The sequence below is a fragment of the Micromys minutus genome (genome assembly GCF_963924665.1).
Source record: "Micromys minutus genome assembly, chromosome: 32".
Classification (NCBI taxonomy): Eukaryota; Metazoa; Chordata; class Mammalia; order Rodentia; family Muridae; genus Micromys; species Micromys minutus.
This window is the reverse complement of record NC_137967.1, coordinates 5,808,691-5,832,624: the sequence shown is the minus strand read 5'-3', so window position 1 is coordinate 5,832,624 and position 23,934 is coordinate 5,808,691. Positions and strand designations below refer to the sequence as shown.

Here is a 23,934-nt window from a genome sequence, read left to right as displayed (position 1 = left end):
ACAATGTGCCCACTCCTTGATTAGTAGGGAAGGTGAGCGAGCCAGCCCTGCATCCTGCCCAGCTCAGCGAGGAAGCTTTCTTGTGGTAAAAAACCTATAAAATCCAGAACAAGCTTCTAACTGTGAAGCCGTGTGACCACACTCACCTCCTGCCCCGGGGGCATGACTATTTCCTGACAGAATCTCTTGAAGTCCCAGCCCATACACAAAGCTGTCTTGAACATAATCTGTGACTATACTTAAAGCTAACCTGGTGTCACTGGGGTTCCCTCTGAAATTCTTGGCCTCATTAAAAAGTAATTTTTTAAAGATCTATTTATTTATTTATTTAATGTATATGAGTACACTGTAGCTGTCTTCAGACACACCAGAAGAAGGCATCAGATCCCATTACAGATGGTTGTGAGTGACCATGTGGTTACTGGGAATTGAACTCAGGACCTTTGGAAGAACAGTCAGTGCTCTTAACCACTGAGCCGTCTCTCCAGCCCAATGAATTTTTAAAATTCATAAGGCACTCCGTGATGGCTTTATTAGAATCCGAGGGAAAAAAATAACATGTCAGGCTGAAAGGTCTCACACACAGAGCCAGGGGGACACTGAGGCACATTAGAAGAGTTATGAATGCCATGGACAGACAGACAACAGAGCGGGGTCTCCTGACAGGCTCAGCACAGACAGTGGGGATACTGAAGAGGATCGGACCCAGGAGTCTGGCTTCGGGGCTCCTAGAGGTCTCAGAGGACCTCCTTTCTGTTATTAAATTGTCTGCTTTAATAGACTTCTCAGGGAAGGGTGGCTGAACTTAGCCTTACTGGGTAAAGGTCTCACTCTTTAAGACAGGCCGGCTGTGCTGGCATGTTTTATGCCAACCTGGGAAGAGGGAACCTCAGTTGAGAAAATACCTCCACCAAATTGGCCCGTGGGAAAGTCTGTGGTGCAATTTTTTTTTTAAGTTAATGATTGATATGGGAATGCCCAGCCCACTGGGAGTGATGCTCCCCCTGGGGAGGTGGTCCTGGGTGTCTGCTTCGGTTCCTGCCCTGACTTTCTTCATTGATAGACTGTGATGTGGTCATAGTTTTTCATCACAGCAGAAGAACCTTTTTCTAGGACCCTGGATGTTACCTTTAGATCGGTCTACTTCAGCTCCCCCCCCCCCAACTTCATCGCTGTGTCTGGCTCCAACACTTACGGAAATACGGCATGGGTCACAAGTGTGATTTTAAGATGTCTGATAGCTACATTTAACGTTACATTAAGTGGCTAGAGAGATGGATCAATGGTTAAAGCCACACTGGATGGCTCACAATTGCCTGTAACTCCATCTCCAAGGGACCAGGCACCCTCTCCTGTCCTCTAAGACACCCACCCACGACTATTTACACACACACACAATTATCAAGTAAAATTTTATTGAGCTATAAATTTTGCATTATAGTAATTGAGCAACCAATAAAACCAATAGTCCATTAATTTCTGCTGCCTTTTGATGAGTTTGTATCTCCCCCTTAATGTGTGACCCTCCAAAGGTAGGGGATGCAGAGCTGGCATCTCCATCAGTAAGCACCTGGGTGCAGAGCTGGTATCTCCATCAGTAAGCACCTGAACTATCTTGAACTCTTCTTTGGTTCCATCTTTATTTTTAGATAGTTTTCAACCTCAGGTCGGTGCTTGACCCAACATGCTTGCTAGACATCACGTCCGAGTTCTGGGTGGGAAAGGAGAGCACGGACGGCGGGCTCTGCACAACTCCTCGGCAGCCTGGACGTAGCTGCCGTGAAAGTCCCGCATATGGAAGTTTTCAGAAGAAACCTGCGCCTTCAGCCGAACCTTGTGGTTAACCAATTAGAACGTCAGTGATCCTGGAGAGGTCTAGAGCCTAATTTGTCTTGGGCTATTTCAGTCCCCGAAATAGTCACTCCTTGCCCATCTCTATGCGGGACATCCCGTGACTAACAGACAAAACCTTTCCGAATGTGTTCAGTTAGCAAAGCCCTATTCTCCAACCACACGGCAGGAACGTCATCATCCACAGACAGGTTCTTGGAGCGGAGCTCCCTTTGCTGCCTTCCTGGTGTCTCCACCATCACGGGTCTGCTAAGGCTCATGATTTATGACTGTCTTTGTTCTGTTACTGTAAGAGCTTCGTGAAACGGCTTCCATGTTAGGACGTGGAATTTGGAGTAACTTACGTTTATGTTCCGGGGTTGTGATCACTCATATTTGGCTTTGGGATCCGTGTTTTTGCAGCCTTACTGCAGCCGGCTGAACTCAGCTTCGGGGGAAAAATAGCATCGTGGCCACATCAGAGTCCTGCCAGGCTGGGAACTCTACCTCTGAGCCACGTCGCCAGCCCTCCTCTTAGTTTTTACTTTGAGACAGTCTTGTTTTGTTGCCCAGACTGGCATTAAAGTTGTAAAGCCCTCTTCCTCTGCCTCCCAAGGAGCTAGGAAGACAAACCTGTGCCACGGGCACGCCACGGGCACAGCGTTTTGTTTTTATGTTTTAAAAGGGACTGAGATGAGGCAGGTGAGTGGCGACCTCAATGTGGGTCTCGGTCATACTGCTCTAGGCCTATTTGGCAAACGTTTTACTCTCCTCCCTTTGAAAATATTTCCTGATCAAATAACTTTTTATTGAGGCTAAGGCTGGAAGAGTGCTTGCTTAGCATGCACAGGGCCCTGGGTTCCACGCTCAGCACTGCAGAGTCCTAGCTTGGTAGTATATTCCAAGGAGGAGGATCAAGAGTTCAAGATCACCCCTAAAAATATTACACACACACACACCATACACACACATATATACACACACAGACACATACACACATAGACCCACACACATATACATACACACACAGAGACACACAGACGCACACATACATACACACAGACACACACACAGACATACACCATATACACACAAACATACACCATACACAACACACATACACCATACACACCTACACACACAGACATACACCATACACACACATATACACTATACACACACACAGACACACACATACATACACACACAGACATACATCATACACACACAGACATACACCATACACACCTACACACACACACACACACCATACACACACACACATACACCATACACACCTACACACACACACACACACACACATACATACATACACACACAGCCATACACCACACACACACACACACGCACACAAAGCTCCAAAGTTCTTGCACCTTCAGCTCCCTGCTCCCTCTTGAAGCTTAGATGAACACGCCTGCTCAGTGTCCCGCTTTACAACTCCCTCTCTGTCTTCCTCCACAGACTCTGATTTTATTACAACAGCTTGGCCTCTGTACAGACCAAAGGCTGAAATAGCAGTGCACTTGACTTCCAAATTCTCACAGGTTGTAATTCTTCAGCCACATACACAAATGATCCCAAAGTCTCTTATCTCTGAGCTTCTCCTTTCCACTCTTAAAAATCTTCATGAAGTGCCCTGTGGAGTCTCCTGGGCAACCGAGGGACAGGCTGAGTTCTATGTTAGTGTTAGGATAGGCTGTTAGAATGTTAGGTCATGATGTTAGTGTTAGGATAGGCTGTTAGAATGTTAGGCTGGGCGTTAGGTGATGTCTGACCTAGCCTCAGGGTACATACCCCAAGGGCATCAGGAGATCCTTACTCTACAGGACTACAGGGACAGGGAGACAAGCGTGCTTGTCCTCTGTTGTCACTCGTGCTGTCTGCTAGGCGATCTGGGCTTGGGTGGGGGAGAGAAAATGGGGGTTGGGTGGAGAGGTGAATGGGGTGGTGTTGGCTGCATCTCTTTTGTCTAGGGTTTGGCTTTACTTTAGCTGAGACGTGGCAGTGAGTTGACTCTGCCCAGCAGGGGTCTGTCCATTCAAGCAGAGAGGAAGGCCAGATACTACAGGCTACCAAGCTAGGCTTAAAGGGATATATATATATATATATATATATATATATATATATATATATATATATATATGTATATGTATACATATATATACACACATATATATTGTAAATATATTGTTAGGGATATATATATATACATATATATATATATATATAATCTCTCTCTCTCACACACACACTCGGTGGTTTTACTCATCCTCATGAACAAAACTACGTTATTTGTAATGAAATGAACAGAGTTGAATGTGATGCAGAACAGGCTAGAGTCAGACTTGGACAGAGAGTGATCCCATGATGTCTATCACACAGAGAATCTAGAACGGAGATATAAAATGTATAGAATGGATATGTAAAATGTATCCATTATTATAGATCAATGTATAATACATAATTATAAATGTCAATTTATAAATGTATCAATTATGTATACATAATGGAAATATAAAACACAGAAGTAGAAGGCCCTGTAAGTTTAATTTTTTAAGATTTATTTATTGTATGAGTACACTGTCACTGTCTTCAGACACACCAGAAGAGGGCGCCAGATCTCATTACAGATGGTTGTGAGCCACCATGTGGTTGCTGGGATTTGAACTCAGGACCTCTGGAAGAGCAGTCGGTGCTCTTAACCACTGAGTCATCTCTCCAGCCCAAGCTGAAAAAATTTTAACTTTATTTGTAATAATGGGGTTTTTTTTGTTTGTTTTTAAAGTTTTAACTTCCCTTTTTGTCCACCACTCACCAGAGGTAGTGGAAAAGAAAGGTTATTAGGATACAGGGAAAGTGAACCTGTTAAGAAATTGGTTTTTTGGAGAAAATCCCATCTGGGTGGTCAGGATTCACAGTTCAGTTCACAGGATTTAGCAGCAATAATTCAATCCACTTGCAAATATTCTACAAATATACCAGCAGTCCAGTTCAGTAGTGTCGGGATAGCAAACATGAATCAGTAGCAGAAACAGCCAAGCCTTCACAGAATTGTCACAAATCCGCAGAAGGGACCAGGACAAGTGTTTTGCCAAGCCTCTCTCAACAAAGTGAAGATCCGTGAAGATGTGAAACCAGAAAGCATTGAAAAGCTAGCTATGTAAGCCCCGCCCCGCCCCCGCCCCACCCCCAACCCCCATGATTGTCTATTGAGTCCCATTTATTTATACTCCTTGCAGACATCATGTGTGTTCTCTGGGTCTTTCTCACAGTGTGTCTCACTTCAGTCTATAAGTCTGTCTTAGCAAAACTCCATGTGAGTCTGTGTCGGCCGACATCACTCTGCCAATCAGCCGGAGTCCACGGAAGCTGCAAGAAGCAGCCGGAACACCACCCGAAGTTCTGTGGTGCATTTTCCTCTATAGGGTTACAACAAAAGGATCTCGGCTATGCTCGGTAAGTCAAACCGATACACGCGTTGTTAGTGAAGAGTCCCTCATCTTGTGTCCTCTCATGAGCTTGCTTTAGCAAAACATCCTTTCACCTGTGTCTGCTTCAGGAAAAAAACTCTTTCACGTGTTTGCCCCAGAAAAACACCATTCGACACAACTGAGTTTCCAAAGAAACCATAAGTTTCCACTTCGGGGCCCATTTATGCAAAGGATGCAAGTAATATAGGCAAAATAAGAAAGTCATCACCAGTATGGTGGTACATGCCCTTAATCCCAGCACTTCGGAAGCAGGAGGATTTCCATGACTTCGGGGCTAGCCTGGTCTATATAGCAAATTCTAGGACACCCAGAGATACATGATGAAACTCCGTATCAAAACAAACTATCAGGAGGAACCCGGAGAGATGGTTCAGTGGTTAAGAGCTGTAGTACTCTGCCTGAGTACTTAGGTTTGGTTCCCAACACCCACATCAGGGAGGTCACAATCATTTGTAACTTCAGCTGCAGGGGATCTAATGCTCTCTCCTGGCTTCATGGGCTCCTGCAGGTATGTGCATGCATGTATGTGCACACATACACACATTGTCTTAGTGGGGGTTTCTGTTGCTGAGAAAAGACACCATGACCAAGACAACTCTTATAAGGACAGCATTTGGTTGGGGTTGGCTTACAGCTCAGAGGTTCAGTCCAGCACCATCATGGCAGGAAGCATGGCGGCATGCAGGCAGACAGGGTGCTGTAGAAGGAGCTGAGAGTTCTGCCTCTTGACCTGACTGCAACCAGGAAAGAATGTCTCATGGGCAGCTAGGAGGAGGGTCTCAAAGCCCACCCCCCAGTGATGTGTGTGTGTGTGTGTGTGTGTGTGTGTGTGGTGAGCGTGTATGTGTGAGTGTGTGTGTGTGCATGCAAGTGTGGAGGCCACAGGTCAACATCAAAGTGTCTTCCTCGGTCACTCTCTGTTTACTGTTCCAGAGACGAGGGGACATGAAAGAGTGGAGCCCGTAAAGTGGAGGCAGACTAAAGTCACATGCAATGGCCAACTTAATTCAGAGCCTCAGACAACTGACACTCTGAGGGTTAAGCCCAGTCACATGAGTGAAGTGTACAGTCAAAAGGGTCTGTGTGATGGTCAAGCTGCACTTGGCAAAAACATGTTTTGTCAGAGACACACATAAGTAACAGTGGCCAATTGTAATCAATAATCAGAAGTAAACCCACTCCTGTCTACAACACCGGGGAAGGGCGTGAAGACACATCCCAAGAGTAATTCCGTGTCCTGTGTCCTTGGAGTTTTCTCATAAGCACTCAGAATCCTTCCTCACACAACTCCTTCCTTGGACCATGTCCTGACAACACTCCACTTCAGTTTTTGAGGCAGGGACTCAGTGAACCTGGAGCTTGTCTATTCAACTGGCACCCAACCCCCGGGAATAGCCACCTCGGCCTCCCTGGGACTGGGATAGCAGGATGCAGTGCTGAGCCCAGCTTTCGGTGTGAGCACAGACACAGAGGGGCAAGTCCCTTGCTCTTGGGCAACCATTTACCTGACGGAATCGTCTCCCCAGTTAAAAAAGAGAATATTTTAAAGCATCTGCTGGACTTGGGCTTGGCTCATTTGGTAAAGTCCTTGCCTGGCACGCAAGAAGCCTTGGTTCCCGTTCCCCGAGCGGCACAAACCAGGTTTGGTGGCACATGCTTGTCACCCTGGCATTTGGCAAATGAAGGCAGAAAGATGAGGAACTCCAGGTCATCCTCAATGGCACAGCGTGAGGCCAGCCTGTGTCATGAAACCCTTTCTCCTAAAACAAACAAACAGAAAAAGGGAGAGAGGAAGGGGGCAAGCAGGGGGAGGAATGAAGGGAAGACAAAGATGAGGGGAGCTGCCGGATGTTGTGAGGTGTCCATTCTAGCGACAGAGGTCAGTACAGGGTCCTTGCGTGCACACACAATATACAGGGGTCAGAGACTAAGTACCTGCCGAAATGGAACTCCAAGTCCCCCAGTAATGCCAGGAGGGACTGAAGCCCCCTGAGATGCTGTGCTCTTGTGTGGACAAAGCTTTTCTGTCCATACTCATGAGAGCCTCACACAACACCCAGATGAGCAAAGCCAAGCCTGAGACACAAGCTCCTGCCTCAGATCACACTCAGCCCTTCTCTTCTCTCTGAGAGACACGCGGTCAGGACCCGGATACAAATGAGAAGATTCAAGCTGGAGTTCAAGTGGCCCAACGGGTTCCAGGACAAGCAGGGTGCTTGGTCCCAGAGAAACCGGCCCAGGAAATCTCCAGTTTCATCCCCACCATCGCTGTGTGTCCGTCTGGCGCCACAAGGTGGCAGTGCAGCACCGCGAATCCCCACATGGCTGCACCGAGGGCGGCCGAGCATCTCCAGCCCCCATAGAAGGGGTAACAGTAGTTCCAGCCCCGTGGGATGTGAGAAGACGAAAATCAGATAACACGGATGAAGAGCACAGAGCCGCGCCTGCACAAAACAAACATTGACTGAGAGGAGGCTTTGAGGAGATGGTGACGGTGGTGGTGGCAATTAGTCCGTGTTTGTTTTAATTAGAGTTTCTATTACTGGGGTGAAACACCAAGACCATTGGCAATGTGGGAAGGAAAGGGTTTGTTTCATCTCAACTTCCACATCACAATCCATTCATAAAAGGAGTTCAGGACAAGAATTCAATCAAGGCAGGAACCTGGTGGGCAGGAGCTGATACAGAGGCCATGGTAGGGTGCTGCTTACTGGCTTTACTCCATGAAGTCTCATATTCATTTCAAACTGTAAATGTGTCCCTGGCTTAATACGCCCCTCCCCCAAATCCTTTTTAAAAAAATTCCCAATCCTTAAAACATATCCTAAGCTCATATGAATATCAAAACAAGTTGTATGAACATAGCCCGTGAATGAAAGCTATTTGAGGAGAATTCTGGGCGCTTCTAGGAAAACTCCAAGAAAAAGACAGGAACCCTGTGACCTCTGTCCCTCCCCCACTCGGGCTGTTCTTAGGCTGTGCCTCTGTGCCTCTCTCAGATGTAGTAAGGGGTGGCCTTACTTCAGATTACCTATCACCTTATTGTGAATTGATGTTGGGGTGATTCATGATTGGACAGTGGAGAGGTGGGCAGAGAAAAGGTAGGAAAATGGAAGAGGAGGAGATTGAGGGGGAAAATCAAGATGGAGCTGGAGAAAGAGGACCTAGACCCTGGTGGCCATAATTGGTGATAGGTAGATATGAATATTCCTGAGGGATTCTATAGGTCTTTTTTTTTTTAATCTCTTATAGGAGGGCAGTTTGTGTCTTTGTCCATTGGACTCAATCTTACTGTGTAGAGGGTTTGTGGACTGAGAATTTAATATATAAACCTACCATGAAATGCTACCGGGATTTAGAGTCATGGACCGCCCCAGCGTGTTTTTTTATCCTACCTCCCGGCACAAACATGACTCTAAATCCCGGTAGCATTTCTTATTCCAAGAGGGAAGAACCAGGGCACAGTCACAATCAGGTCAAAGCAGAACCCAAGTCCCTGTGAAGCTCAGGGGGGCTTCCCTCTCCCTTTCAGAAAGAATACAGAAACTGGGCTGGAGAGATGGCTCAGCGGTTAAGAGCACCGACTGCTCTTCCAGAGGTCCTGAGTTCAATTCCCACTAACCACATGGTGGCTCACAACCATCTGTAATGGGATTTGATGCCCCCTTCTGGTGTGTCTGAAGAGAGTAACAGTGCACTCACATGAAATTAGTAAATCTTTAAACACACACACACACACACACACACACACACCCTAAGAGAAGACCCATCTATTGACCAGTCGAGGTGTTAACCAGGGTGATAGAGTCAGATTTGATAATGAAGCAGGAATGAGCGTTCTAGTTTCTCAAGTTCATGGTGAAGTCAAAATGAAGACCCTGTGACTCCTCCAAAGGTGGCTCAGATTTTCTTTCTGTTCAAACATTTTTATTCCCCCCCCCCTGTGGTTATCAGGATGCATCCCAGAACCTCGTGCATACTAGAAAAGTACTTGACCCCCGAGACATGTCCCCAGCCCCTCACTGGTAGATTCTAGGCAAAGGCTCTACCACTGAGCCACACCCCAGCCCTCTCTTTCCCTTGTATTTTGATCTAGCAGGCTCTCACTCCGACTTTAGGTTGAAGCACCATTGGTACTGTACTGTTCTGGGGAGTGACTAGGGACAGAGCCCAGGTCTGCTTGCTTGATGTGTGTGCTCCACATCCCAGTGTGTGAGCTGCATCCCAGTGTGTGAGCTGCATCCCAGTGTGTGAGCTGCATCCCAGGAGGAGGTCTCACTCCTCAGGCCCGGTCCAAGCCACCACCAAGGCCCAAATCATCTGCGCAACTCTCTTCCCTGGGTGGTTTTCTACCGCCTGTTCTCTGCCTCTGTTCCGGGTATTTCTCTACCCCAAAATCCCACATAAACAGAACTCTACAGCCTGATAGCTTTTCACACAGGTTTATACGTTCAACTCTCAATCCACAAATCCTCTACACAACAAGATTGCATCAAATAGACAAAGATACAAACTGCCCTTCTATATGAGATGCTAGACCTATAAAATCCTTCATGTTCATAGCTATTTAATGCCAATTAATATCACCTGGATCCAGCTGGTCCTTGGGAACCTCCATGTTGCCATGACCTCTAACCTCTGACCTCTCCAGACCTCTCAGCCCTCTCTACTTCCCTCTCCCCACCCAGTCACTGGCTTTCTTTTTATTTACTAATTAAAATGAGAAGATTCAGTTGGAGTCATTTGACTAGCCAGCCCTTCTTGGGGAAGTGGAATTAACATTAAAATACAAACAGCTTCAGGACAATCTACACCTTCCCACAAACTGTGGAGATCTCCCCAATTCTCTCTCTTCCAGAATCTCCCCATCTCCACTTAGGGACTCCTGGAGATTGCCCCAACTCTGTCCTGGTTTCTCCTTGGAAACCCTGTGGATGTTCCCACTGCCCATACTTGGGACAGAAAAGACTGGTCTCTATGGAAGGTGACAGGTCCTAAGACAGCTTCTTGCCACTGAGTAAAGCAGGGCCTTTGCCCTTGAAGCTCTGTTTGCTTCAACCCTCAGATGTTTTGAAGGTTTGTCAGGAAAATGTAACAGGTCCCCCTGACACTGCCTGGGCCCCTAACATGACTCCAGCCAGGAAAGTCTGGGGTTCTAAAATAGAGGAGTCTCCTCAGAAAGCAGCCTAGCTTACCTGCCTGCAACACAAGGACCCGTTTTTCCAGTTTTGCTAGGAGTAGGCTCTGCACCCTCCCAACCTCAGTGCCTCTGGTTTCCCTCCACCCCAAAGATTACAGGAAGATAGCTCAGTTGAGAGATGTTCGTCCTAGGGGTGCCCTGGGCTCCCCATATCCTGTGTCCCTGCAGAATCACGACATCTGTCAAACACTGCGGCTGCAGTTTCCTGAGAGGCAATGTAAGAGTCTGAACAATATACACACTATCTTAGGGTGTTACTGCTGTGGAGAGACACCATGACCAAGGCAGTTTTTATAAAGGAAAACATTTAACTGGGGCTGGCTCACAGGCTCAGAGGTTCAATCCATCATCATCTTGACAGGAAGCATGGCAGCATCCAGGCAGACGTGGTGCAGGAGAAGCTGAAAGTTCTGCATCTTGATGGAAGGAAGTTAGAAAAAGACTGTCCTCCAGCAGCTAGGAGGAAGGTCCCAAAGCCCACCCCAATCATGACACACTTCCTCCACCTAGGCCACACCTCCCAGTAGTGTCACTCCCTGAGCCAAGTGTATTCAAACCACCACACACTTTGCTCTCAAGCTAGAAGTCTCAAGTTCACTGTCACATCACTGTGTGGCCTTGGGCCACTGTTTGATTTCTCTGAGTGTCTGTCTCCTGTTTACATAGTTGGGCATAATTCTGGGCTTCTCAGGGTCATGTTTATAAAGCAATTCCAACAACACATACACAAGAGTAAGTGATCTAGAAACGTTAGCCTTCCATTCTATTTTTGGGTTGTTAATAATAATTGTTTATTCTATTATTGTTTATAATAATATTGTTTATATTTTGTACATTTATTATATTACTTACAATAATATACATATTCCTATATATAGCATATAATATAATATTATATAATATAATATTTATTATTTATGATGATGTTTTTAATATTGTGTGTATATAATATTATAAATAATATTGTTACATATATTAATACTATTATGTGTTATTTGTTATATTTTATTGTTGTTGTTGTTATTTATTGTTGTTATTATCCCATTCTTAGCTTCCACATTTCTTGACAACTGACTCTGGCCACCTTCTCGCCGTGCGGGCTCCACCCAGCTCATTGTCTCTTCTGTGCAGCATCTCAACCCCTCCAGTGTCAGCCTTTATCTGAAAACAGATGAAGGAATGAAAACCGAAAAGCCAGGGATGGTCGTGTATGTGCTTCCAGCACTGGAGAGGCAGAACCAGGATCCCTGGGACTCAGCCTCACCGACCCAGTGACTTACAAGGCACAGAGAGACCATGTCTTAGAAATATAAGAAAGATGGGTAACACCTGAGACTAACCTCTGGCTTTACACATGCTTCCTTACACACGTGCACACAATGAACACACACAGGGGGGGAGAAAGAAAGAAGGAAGGAAGGAAGGAAGGAAGGAAGGAAGGAAGAAAGAAAGAAAGAAAAAAGAAAGAAAGAAAGAAAGGAAGGAAGGAAGGAAGGAAGGAAGGAAGGAAGGAAGGAAGGTAGGTCACAATTTCTTTTGGTCCAAGCACTCTGGGTAAAGAATCCACCAGTCCTACTGTGTGCAGCCCCTAAAGGAAAGCCAGAAACAGGGGTGTGCTCCCCAGACTGTAATTAATCCAGAAGTTAAGTAAATAATAGTAGCCTCTTACTATGTCTGTTCCTAAACAGTCTGTCACCACTCCCCTGCCTCGGTGCTTGCAGCCCTGTCTGTACCTCTATACGTATCTGTTGAGCCCCTCCACAGTGAATGAACATCATCAGAAAAAACACGGCACAGGGATCTGTCCTCAAAAGACTCCCAGCCTAGGGGAAGACAGATGATAGGAGAAGTCACACGTGCGGACACTGCTCCGTGGTCTCTGAGAGATGCATTAGATGGCTTAGAATGACAGAAAGGGACTGGCCTATGGCGTGACTCAAATGTAGAGCCCTCCAGGGAGGAACAAGCAGGAGGCTGCCATGTGTCTCTCTGGGTTTGCATTTCTGCTCTTCTCATCTTGGGATCTCCAACCCTTCGAGCCCTCGCACCCTTCTGTGCTTTGGCATACCCCAGTTCTCTTGGTTCACATCTGTCCCTCCCTGTGTCCGAAGTGGATTCCCATCTTGGTTCAAACAACTCCATCACGTGAGACCAGAAATCTCCCCGCTGCCTACGTCCATTCCCAAATAACTCCAGGCCACTTCCACCTGACCCATTGGGAAAACAGAAAAGCATCACCTACCTCTTTGATCTTTCCCTTAGCTGGCCTCCCTGTTGTCAGTATTGGCCTTGTCCATCACATTATGTACCTATGAGACCTGGTGCACCCAGCATGCCTACCTGAACCCCAGAATCTCCCAGTGACCCCAGCATCTCCCACTGACCCTCAGAGTCTCCCTTCTGAACTTTAGCATCTTCCACTGGACTTCAGAATCTTCCTGGATCCCAGCATCTCCCACTGGACCCCAGCATCTCCCATTGACCCTCAGAGTCTCCCACTAGACCTCAGTCTCCCTCCTGGACCCCACCATCTCCCACTGGACCTCAGAATCTCCCTCCTGGACCCCGCCATCTCCCACTTGAATCTCAGCATTTTCCCAGTCTCGGTCCTCCCTTCAATCCCTACCTCTGTCCCTCCTCACCAAGAGCAACTTTACAAAGTAAAGAAACCTCACCTCACTTCCTCTACCACCAAACCTTGATACTTAGGCCATTTCAGAAGCCTTGTCTGCCTTGCTTCCGGTGGGAATGTCATCCACAGGCACACACCAGGGTGTCTTCTGCTGCAGCCTCACTTGCCTGGTCTCCACCTCAAACACTACCAACTACCTACCAATTATTTCTTGATTCCTCTGTTTTCTTGACTGTACATCTTTTCATGCTCACCGCGACAAAAGTCTCAGGAGCATGCGGATGGAATTCTTCCCAGTCCCTGACCTAGAGCTCCAAGCATGAGAACTGCCAGTTACTGTTGACTAAGGGTACCCCACTCACACCCTAGTTCCTAGGAACCTTTACACCAGGGCACCTGCAGAGGGAGGACCTGTGCACAGGGTTATCCGAAGTCAGGCTGAGCACTGGGTGACTCTTACCCTGATCCAATGCATGGGGAAACGGGGGGGGGATCGAGAAATGGATCAATAAGGTTTCCAAGGAAGTACGAGATGCAGGCTGGATTTGATGCCAGGGCAGTTTTCAGAGGACGCACGGGAAGGACACACAGAGGGAGACTATGGGAACAAGTTGGAGACATTTCATTTAGTGAATAAAAAAGGAGCCCGAGAGAAGGAATGAATGAAAGAACGTAAGGAGGGATGACAAGGGAGTGGGAACTAAAAAGGCCAGAGAAGTTGGGGTCTGCCCACTGTTCCCTCCCTGTGCCCCAGACTCCACCTGGCACAGAGGCAGCCTCAAGGCTTTGAGCTGGAATCTGCAGGCACCTGACGTATGGAATGTGTCCCCTGGGGGGCAGGCCAGCCCCAGCTGAGGAAGCTTATAAGCCCCGTGGGGGCCCCTGTGGGTAGCAAATCAGCTCAGCTCAGCCACAGAATCCCGAGGAGGAGCTCGGAGGCAGCAGGTGAGCCGCTCTCTGTTCTTTCTCTTACTCTCTGGTTAGAAGCATCCCTGTGTTCCTCCCTGGACCTCTGGATCTGGTCTCTGCCTCTCAGGCTGCCTCCGACCAGATGAATGGCCTGTGGGGGTCTTTCCTGTATCCTAAGTGAAGATCCGTGATTCTACGTCTCCACCTCACAGCCCTGCCCTTAGCTAGATGTTTCTTCCTTCTCTTCCTCCTCCTCCTCCTTTTTACTTCTTTCCCCCATCCCTCTGTCTCTCACTCTGCCCAGTCACATCCTACAAATGCCAAAGGCAAGGGAGAGATTATGGGGAGACAGAGAGAAAGAACGCCGTCCAGATTCACGTGTCTTCATTTCCAGGAGCCAACGTGATGGTCACTGCACGAACCCCCTGGGGCTGGTTCCTGGGGTACCTCATCCTTGAGGTCACAGGTATCTGTGTGTGTGTGTGTGTGAGCCAATAGCATGATTCAGTGTCCTGCTGCTTCTGATGGTCTGATGTGGCTGTATGAAGTGGCTGGTGTGTGACCATGGCTATAAAGGGTGGCAGGTCCTGGGAATGAGCGACCGTTTGTGCCGCTAAGGGGAAGATGGGATCTGTACCCAGTTCCTGAGCGACTAGATCTTTCTCTCTTTTAAACTCCCTATGTATAACAGGCTGGTCTCAAACTTCCAGAAGCAAGCCTGTATCTGCCTCCCGAGTGCTAGAGTTGATACCTGGCCCACTTATTTATTTTTTTTAGGAGTCGTACTTAGTCCAGGCTGCCCTTGAATTTACTAAGCAGCCAAGAACAGCCTTAAACTTCTGGTCCTTCTGCCTCCACCTCGAAAGGGCTAGGGTCACAAGTGTGCACGACCATGTCCAGTTTATGTGGCGCTGTGATGCTGGGATCCAAACCCGAGGCTTCGTGCATGCTAAGCCAGTACTCTGCCGACCGAGCTCCCACCCCCTCTGAGATAATGATGTTGCCTGGGTGAATGGGCTGCTGTTGGGTGTGCCTGTGGGGAGGTGCGTGGAAGCACAGCTGTACCGCAAAAGCTCCTGGAGTCCTGGCTGTGTGTGAGAGAGGAATGGTTCCTGGGTCCTGAAGGCCAGCCTGAGAATCCAAGCTGACCTGCCCTCCTGACAAATGACCCTACCTCCAGTGTGATGATCCTGGCTCCCAGACCTAAGGAGGCCCCTGGCTTTAACTCCTCCCAAGGGACCTGACCCCACCCCTCTGAACCCTGACTCCACCCTCTCTTAGCCCTGATCCCACCCCTCTGAGCCCTGACCCCACCCCTCTGGACCCTGACTCCACCCTCTCTGAGCCCTGACTCTACCCTGAAGTTCTCAGTCCACTCCAGGCACCTGCTGCTTGGTGACTGGAAACTGGTCCCATGTTCTAGGTCTTGACTCACCATCTGGTCCTGCTCTGCCAGCCCCTCTGACCTTTTATGAACCCCGAAGTGTCACCCATACTCTTGTTCTCAGACCCTGCCCCTAAGAACCCTGGTCCAGCCCCTTTGCCTGTTCCCAGCACATCCCCGAAGTAAGACCTTGTCCCAGAACTGCCCAGTTCACGTGGTGCACCCTAACCCTTCTCAGGAGGCGGAGAGCAAGGTTGACATTGACACCCTGGTAGGGTGGGCCCTGCCAGCGCCCAGTCCAGACTCTTGCCCTGACCACCCACCTTCAAAGCAGTTTCCTTCCCCTTTTCCATGACACCTCCCTTGGGACCTGGGAAGCTTCACCCACGTTTCTGTTCTCAAACCCTCCCTGTTCCTTGAAGCCCTGACCAAGTCTCTGAACCAAATCTCACCTCCAGGGACAGCAAGGCTGTGTCCTGAACCTGTCTGCAGCAATGGCCCAGACCCTAAAACCCTGATTTCATCCCCAAACCCTTAGCCGTCCTTAACATCACCCCCATAGTTCTGAGCGCTCATGCGGAACCCTGCTCCCACCCCAGAAGCCTTGAAAACGCCCCTGTTCCACACCCCATACCCCCCCAATGCTGACTCCATCCCTAGGATCCTCGGCCTCCAGCGTCAACAGCCGGATCATACAAGGCCAGGACTGCCTCCCACACTCGCAACCCTGGCAGGCGGCACTGTTCTCAGAAGACAATGGTTTTTTCTGCTCGGGCGTCCTGGTGCATCCGCAGTGGGTGCTGTCGGCAGCACACTGCTTACAGGAGTGAGTGGGGGTGGTAGGGCTGGATGCTGAGGGCAGGGGGTTCAATGCCACACTCGGCCTGCAGAGGGCGCCCGAGTGGCCACAGTGTTGACAAGTGAGGGGAACCCAAACCTAGGGGACCAGGACGGTCTGGTGGGACTTTAGAGTGGAGGGAGCGATGGGAGACACGGGTTCCATTGCATGGCTCACCTGCTGGTTGATCCTCTCAGCTCCTACATGGTGGGACTGGGTCTGCACAACCTGGAAGGCCCCCAAGAGCCTGGCAGCCGGATGTTAGAGGCCCACCTCTCCATCCAGCACCCGAACTACAATGACCCTTCTTTCGCCAACGACCTCATGCTCATCAAGCTGAACGAGTCAGTGATGGAGTCTAACACCATCAGGCGCATCCCCGTGGCTTCCCAGTGCCCCAGTCCTGGGGATACCTGCCTAGTCTCTGGTTGGGGTCGGCTCAAGAATGGTGAGCTGCCGGGAAGCAGGGTTGCCCTCTCTGAGAAGTTTTCCACACTGCCAAAAAAATAAAAAATAAAAAAAAAAAAAAAAAAAATAATAAAAAAAAAAAAAAAAAAAAAAAAAACGGGCTGACCCTCCTTTGTATGCCCCAGGGAAACTGCCCAGCCTCCTGCAGTGTGTGAATCTCTCGGTGGCGACAGAGGAGGCTTGCCGGCAGCTGTACGACCCGGTGTACCACCTCAGCATGTTCTGCGCTGGAGGAGGAATGGACCGAAAGGACACCTGCAATGTGAGACCCCGGGAGGGTGGAACAGAGACGAGGCAGGGAGGTGCAAAGGACTGGGAGAGGTGGGGGAGCCAGGTGTGGGGGTGCACCCCTTTAATCCCAACAGGGTAGGCAGAGGCAGGTGATGTCAGTGAGTTCAAGGCCAGCCAGATATACACAGTGAGACCCTGTCTCAAAAAGAGGAGGAGAAGGAGAATGGGGGAGGGGGAGAAGAAAGAGGAGAAGGGAGAGAGGACCGGGGAAGCAGAAACGCAGAGACCCAGAAGCCAATCATGGTGGTTCAAGCCTATAATCGAAGCCACGCAGGAAGCTAAGAAATAAGATCCAGCCTGGACGATTTCATGAGATTATGCCTCAAAATAAAATGTGGAAAGAGACTAGGAATGTAAACCGGTGCGGAAAGGCCTGCCTAAGCCCCGCCCCCACAGCGAGGAGTGGGGGCGTGGCTCTGGGGTAGAGCACCTCAATAAATGCACTGGGTTCCGCTTCCAGTACTACAAATAAACAAACAAAAACCACTGAATAGATCTAGGAAGAAAGAGAAATAGCCATTCTGAGAAAAAGTAAACCACGAAGGGAACGGAGACATACTCAGAACAGAGACACAGAGGCAGATAAGCAAGCCCTGAAGGAGAAAGAGGACAAGTCCCAGGAAAGCAGCCAGTTGTGTGGACAGAGGGCTCCTGTTCGCGTGGCCTCGGGGCTCTGGCAAGGGCACGTGGCTGGCCTGTCTCTGTCGGCCATGCTTATGTGGATTTTCTGAGACTTCACGTGTATCGTCCGCTTGTGCTTCCTGGATTCTGACTCCCTCTCCCCCTATGCCTCTCTGGCTCCCCTCCCCCTCCCCCTCTCTCCCCCTTCCCTTTCTCTTCCTCCCTCTCCCTCAGGGGGACTCTGGGGGTCCCATAGTGTGCAACAAATCCCTACAAGGGCTCGTGTCTCTGGGGCAAGGAGAATGTGGGCAGCCTGGCATACCAAGCGTCTACACCAATCTCTGCAAGTTCACTAACTGGATCCAGACCACCATTCAGACAAGCTAGCTACGCACTGACTACACCGCCCACGTGAAGCCTGCTGAAGGAACCTGAGACTTGGGATGGCTCCCAGCCCTCCTCCCTCAGATCTGCCCGTTCCAGGTCCCAGCCTCCTCCCTCAGATTCACAAGTCCAGACTCCAGTCTCCTCTCTCAGCCCCAAGGATTCATTTCAGACCACAATACCCCCTTTAAGGCTCAGGGATTTATGCCACAACCTCTTCCCTGGGACACAGGAGTGGAACCCGCCTGCTTGTTTCTCTGTGTACAGTGTCCTCTAGTTGACCAGTGTTGACCCAACCTTGCCTTTGCCGCTGTTAGGTTTGTCCCTCCTGCCCTCCAAACACCTTATGTCTCCTCAGGGAACCACAAATAAAAGATATCTCAGTTCTGTTTGAAGCATCCTCTTTGTATCCCTTTCCACGAGTGGGCTATTCTAACCCATGGCTTTTCCTTTTTGTGTCTTGGCTTCCCATCTGTGCAGTGGGAATGGAAACCAGGAGGCCCCTGGCTTTGTGCGGGAGCCTGTGTCAGTGATGCCAAGAGACCCCCGTTCTGTGAGGTCCCTCATTTCCAAAAGAGGGATTTCCAGATTCACAGCTTCCATTGGGATGGGTATGCTTTTGGTTTTTGTCTTTTGATTTTAGGAACTACTTTTTATTTTTACTTATGTGTATTTCTCTCTCTCTCTCTCTCTCTCTCTCTCTCTCTCTGTGTGTGTGTGTGTGTGTGTGTGTGTGTGTGTGTACACACAAGCACACACAATTGTGTAAGTACAGTGGCCATGGGGACCTGAAGAGGGCAGCAGATCCCCTGGAGCTGGTGTTACAGGGGGGCTGTAAGCTACTAGACAGGGCTGCTGAGAATCCAACCCCTATTTTCTGTGAGAGCAGTCAGTGCTCTCAGACACGCAGCCTTCTCTCCAGCCCATTTTTGTCTTCTTTCTCACACTTTAAGAATGTTTCTTGTACCTGGCTCAGGACCCAGCTCCTATAGCTGGGAGCTGATGGGGAAAATCTAAGTTGTTTGCTTGATAAACTGATTGATTGATTTGTAAATGTATCTATGAAGGAGGTATCAACATTCTGACCACCTTTTAAATATGTATTTAGTCGTGTCCTTTATTTGGTTTTGCTTTGAAACAGGGTCATATGTAACCCAGGCTGGCCTGGAATTCAGTCTGTAGCTAAGGGTGATCTTAGGTTTTCGATCCTCCTGCCTGCGCATTCCAAGTACAGGGAAAACGGGTGCACACCAACCACACCCGGCTATCAAAACGTTTTTATTAACAGATTCTCAGATATATAAAATAGGGAGTAAGTTACTACAGGTAGCATCGAAGGGTTCCTTGTCATTGGAGATTTTTATAGTGACTTGGAGAAAGTGACAGAAAGGACTACCAAGATAAGAATGGGTGGGTTGTGCGAATGATTCCCACAGTGTGATCAGCACAACTTGCTGCTTGAGCACCTGGGAAACAGTGCATCCTCCATCAATAGAACGTGTAATTTCTCACATTCACACACCCACCAAGACGCTGACGCTGCAGAGCGTAGCCGCTCACGTGCCAATTACACCAAGATCAGGGATGTTAGGGAGATTTTTAAATGGTAGAGCAAGTTAGAAACCAATCTAGCAGATTCTTTCTTAAAGAGTGTGTGTGTGTGTGTGTGTGTGTGTGTGTGTGTGTGTGTGTGCATGTGTGTGTGTGCATGTGTGTGTGCATGTGTGTGTGTGCATGTGTGTGCATGTGTGTGTGTGTGTGTGTCTGTGGTGGCATGTATACCACAGGGCATATGTGAAGGTCAGAAGACGACCTTGAGTGCCGGTCCTTCCACCTTGAGACAGAGTCTCTTGTTTGCTGCTCTACTCAGTAGGGATTCTCGGATCTCCACCTCCCATGTCACCATGAGAGCGCTGGGATCACAATTGTGGACATTAGTGTGTCTGGACTTCATGCGGTGATAACTCAGCAAGTGATTCACAGCAAGCCATCTTCCCAGCCTTGCAAATTCTTGCACATGCGTCTGCTTCCTGGTCATCACTTCCGCCTCCAGTTACTTATCTAAGATGCGGGGGGATTAACATAGAAGCCTTGCTTAGGAATGGGGAAGGCCACCAAGTGGAGTGCTTACCTTCCGTGCAGGGCGCCCCGTCATCCCAGTGCTTGGGAGGCAGAGGTGTGAGGCCCAGGAGTTCAAGCCAGTCCTCGGTTACCTGCCTAGTGTAACGTCAGCCTGGGCTGTGTGAGACCCAGTTGTCCCCTACCCCATCACACAAATGTTTTGCTTAGAAATCAGGTTGGAAAGAATGCACGTGTGTACAGTCAGCGAATGACATGGGCAGTGAAATGGATGTCACGTGGCCATTAAAGGAAACAGAATGGATGACGTAAGATTATGTATGAAAAGCCTTTTGTATCAGGAAGCCATACACGGACTGCGACATACAGTATGAATCCAATGACACAGGATTCTGGGACGGTACAGTTAACCAGGGGTGACAGAGTAAGAGGAGAATGTGCTGGAAAATATTAACTGCCAGTTTTACTCATCACAATCTGGAACCACACAGTTTGTGTGTGTGTGCTGTGTGTATGTGCATGTGTGTGTGCTGATGTGTGTATATGTGTATTCTGTGTGTGTGCTGTGTGTGTGCTTGTGTGTGTTACTGTTGTGCGTATGTGTGTATTCTGTGTGTGTATGTGCGTATGTGTATGTGTGCATGTGTGTGTGGCCAGCTAGAAGAAGGCATCGGATCCTCAGAGTTACAATAACATGGGGTCATAAGCATCCTGATGTGGGCGCTGAGAGCCCGACTTTGTGTACGTGGTATACATGTTTATCACCACAGAGCCGTCTCTCCAGCCAGAAGGAGAGTCTTAATGCACAAGTATGTGAATCAGGTTTACCTGTCATGCGTACAGGGGATTTCTCAATTGCTAATAGTCGAAGGAGGACCCAGCACACTGTAGGTGGCACCATCCCTTAGGCAGGGGATCCTGAACCGAACTGTGCAGGAGAGAAGCAAACCAGCGAGAGCAAGCAAGGGTGCCTTTATTCTTGTTCGTTTGTGACTATTGATGGGATGGGATGAGCTGCTTGAGTTCCTGCCTTGACTTCCCCAAAATGAAAGACTGTGACTTTGAATCACCAGCCAAAGAATCCCTCTTACCTTAAATAGCTTTTTGTTGGAGTATTTTATTCCAGCAGCAAAAAGAATCAAAACATTCTAGGAGAGTCACAGGAGGACATGCAGAGTTCATATATATACACACACAATACACACACCAACCCACACACACAATACACACACACACTCACACACATATCCTGTGACATTATAGAAGCGAGAGTTTCACAGATACTGGCATTTGCCGAGTCTTGTTACACGATTCCCTTGAAATCTGGGCTGTACACTGATTATTCATCAGTAAAAAAATATCCCCCAATTAAGAAAACCACATACGGTATTTACCGCAAAATGACCCAAATACCAAGATGGCTACAGAGCAAATCTCAACAAAGTCTTCTTTGTAATATACACAGTACATTGTCTGGCCTCAAAGTAATTACACTAAAAATCATGACATATAGCCAGGAAAGTATGACACATTCATGACTGGAAAACACATATCTAAGGAACCCATAACTCAAATGAGACACATAATAGAAATTAGAAATTCTTTTTACATGAATAGTAACTGTGTGCTGCCGGTGGTGGTGCCTGCCTTTAATCCCAGCACTCAGGAGGAGCTCTGAGTTCTAGGACAGCCTGGTCTACAGAGTTCCAGACAGTCAGGGTGACAGAATGAGACTCTGTCTGGGGGGGGGGGGAGAGAGGAGAGAGAGAGACAGACAGACAGAGAGACAAAGAGGAGAGAGAGACAGAGAGGAGAGACAGGGAGACAAAGAGAGGAGAGAAAGACAGAGAGAGATAGACAGAGAGGAGAGAGAGAGAGGAGAGACAGTGACAGAGAGACAAAGAGAGGAGAGAGAGACAGAGAGAGGAGAGAGAGGGAGAGAGGAGAGAGAGACACAGAGAGAGAGAGAGGGAGGGAGGGAGGGAGAGATGTGTGCCTGTTACTGAGAAATGACTGCTAAGGCAATCATTTTCGGGAGAAAGACAGCAAATAAATCTAGAAATAAAATGAAAAGGAAAAAAATATTAAAGGGGGAAATGGCTAAGTAGTTAAGGGCACTGACCGCTCTTACAAAGGGCCTAGATTTGATTCCCAACATCTACCAGGTAGCTTACAACTGCCTAACACCCATGCTCCAGGGATATGGTGCCCTCTTCTGATCTCTGTGGGCACCTGCACTCATGTACACACATACACATACACACACACACACACATACACACACACACACATACACACACACACATATATACACATGCACACACATACACACACATACACACACACATATACACATGCACACACATACACACATACATACATACACACATATATATACACATACACACACATACACACATACACACACATACATACACACATATATATACACATGCACACACATACACACATACAGACAGACACACACACATACACACATATACATGCATATACAAATGCATACACACACAATTAAACATAAAATCTTTAAAATTATTTTCAGTCACAAAAGTTTGCATAAATAGATTTTCAAAGAGTGCGGAGAATGGGGAACTCCACAGAAACAGATGCAGGAGCTGAAATGAGGGGAAAGCAAGGGGTGACCACGCATGGTGGTGCTGTGAGGCTTCTGAGCTATGCTGATTGCTGGTGCCTTGAGGCTAATGTATGAAGTCATGTGTGTGTGTATGTATGTGTGTATGTGTGTGTTTGTATGTATGTGTGTATGTGTGTCTGTATGTGTGTATGTATGTATGTATGTATGTGTCTGTATGTGTGTATGTATGTGTGCATGTATGTGTGCATGTGAATGTATGTGTGTATGTGTGTGTATGTTTGTGTATGTATGTGTGTATGCGTGTGTATATGTGTATGCATGTATGTTTGTGTGTACATGTGTATATGTGTGTGTTATAAAGTCAAAGAGGGTGCTTGTGTGTTTGGTGCATGCTACCATGTAAGGGGAAATGTGTGGTGTATGTGTGTTTGGTGTGTGATAGCATGTGCAAAAGCCACAGGAGGGCATCAAGTGTCTTTTGAGACAAGGTCTTTTGTTGAGCCTGCAGCTAGGCTAGCAGAGGGTTACAGGCAACCACAACTGGCTTTTGACATGGGTACTGTAACTGTTTTAAACTCAGGTCCTCTTGGTCATGTAACAAGCCTTCTCCATCCAACCATCTCTCCAGTGCCTCACGTATGAAGGCTTGGCACATCTTCCTCTGAAGAAAAGATACATGGTCTATTAGTTCCCACAGGAAATGACAGACCTCAGAACGCTGGTTGTCAATGCTCAACCTTAAGGAACAGGATGTGGGTCTATATTAATGTTGTATACAGGATCAGTGGTGTCTTATGTCATGTAGGGATTTCCTCTGAATCAGGGGTTCATGAGACTCAGGAATAGATACAACTTACAAGTCTTGAGAAACTCCTGCATTTTACAGGATTCACAAGCATTCTCCCTCAAGTTATATAAGCAGTGATAACGGATGAGAACAGGAGAGATCTGACCACCCAAGGCCTGCAAGCCCTGCAGGGGGCTTCAGGAACACAGCTTTTGTGAGTTACCATCCCTGATGGAGACCAAGACATAGCTGCTGTCTTGGTCCCCTCATCTCTAGCGCTTGTCTACACTGTAGCCTCTTTTCTGGAGTAGATGGAGGCTCCTCCTTAGGAACTACTCTTATCCGTAGTTCAGTTTGTTCCAATTAGTTTCTTCCGTAGAAG

At 48.0% G+C, this 23,934-nt stretch overlaps 1 protein-coding gene across 1 annotated transcript; it reads left to right on the top strand.

The window, feature by feature from the left end:
• Positions 1-14,479: 14,479 nt before the first annotated feature.
• LOC308413285 (kallikrein-4) lies at positions 14,480-18,072 on the top strand (the record flags this gene model as incomplete). Its single annotated transcript, XM_080908209.1, has 5 exons — positions 14,480-14,549; positions 16,128-16,293; positions 16,503-16,753; positions 16,899-17,035; positions 17,920-18,072. Exons 1-5 carry the CDS (start codon positions 14,489-14,491, stop codon positions 18,070-18,072), a joined length of 768 nt encoding a protein of 255 aa, XP_080764335.1. The 5' UTR covers positions 14,480-14,488.
• Between the last annotated feature and the right edge of the window lie 5,862 nt (positions 18,073-23,934).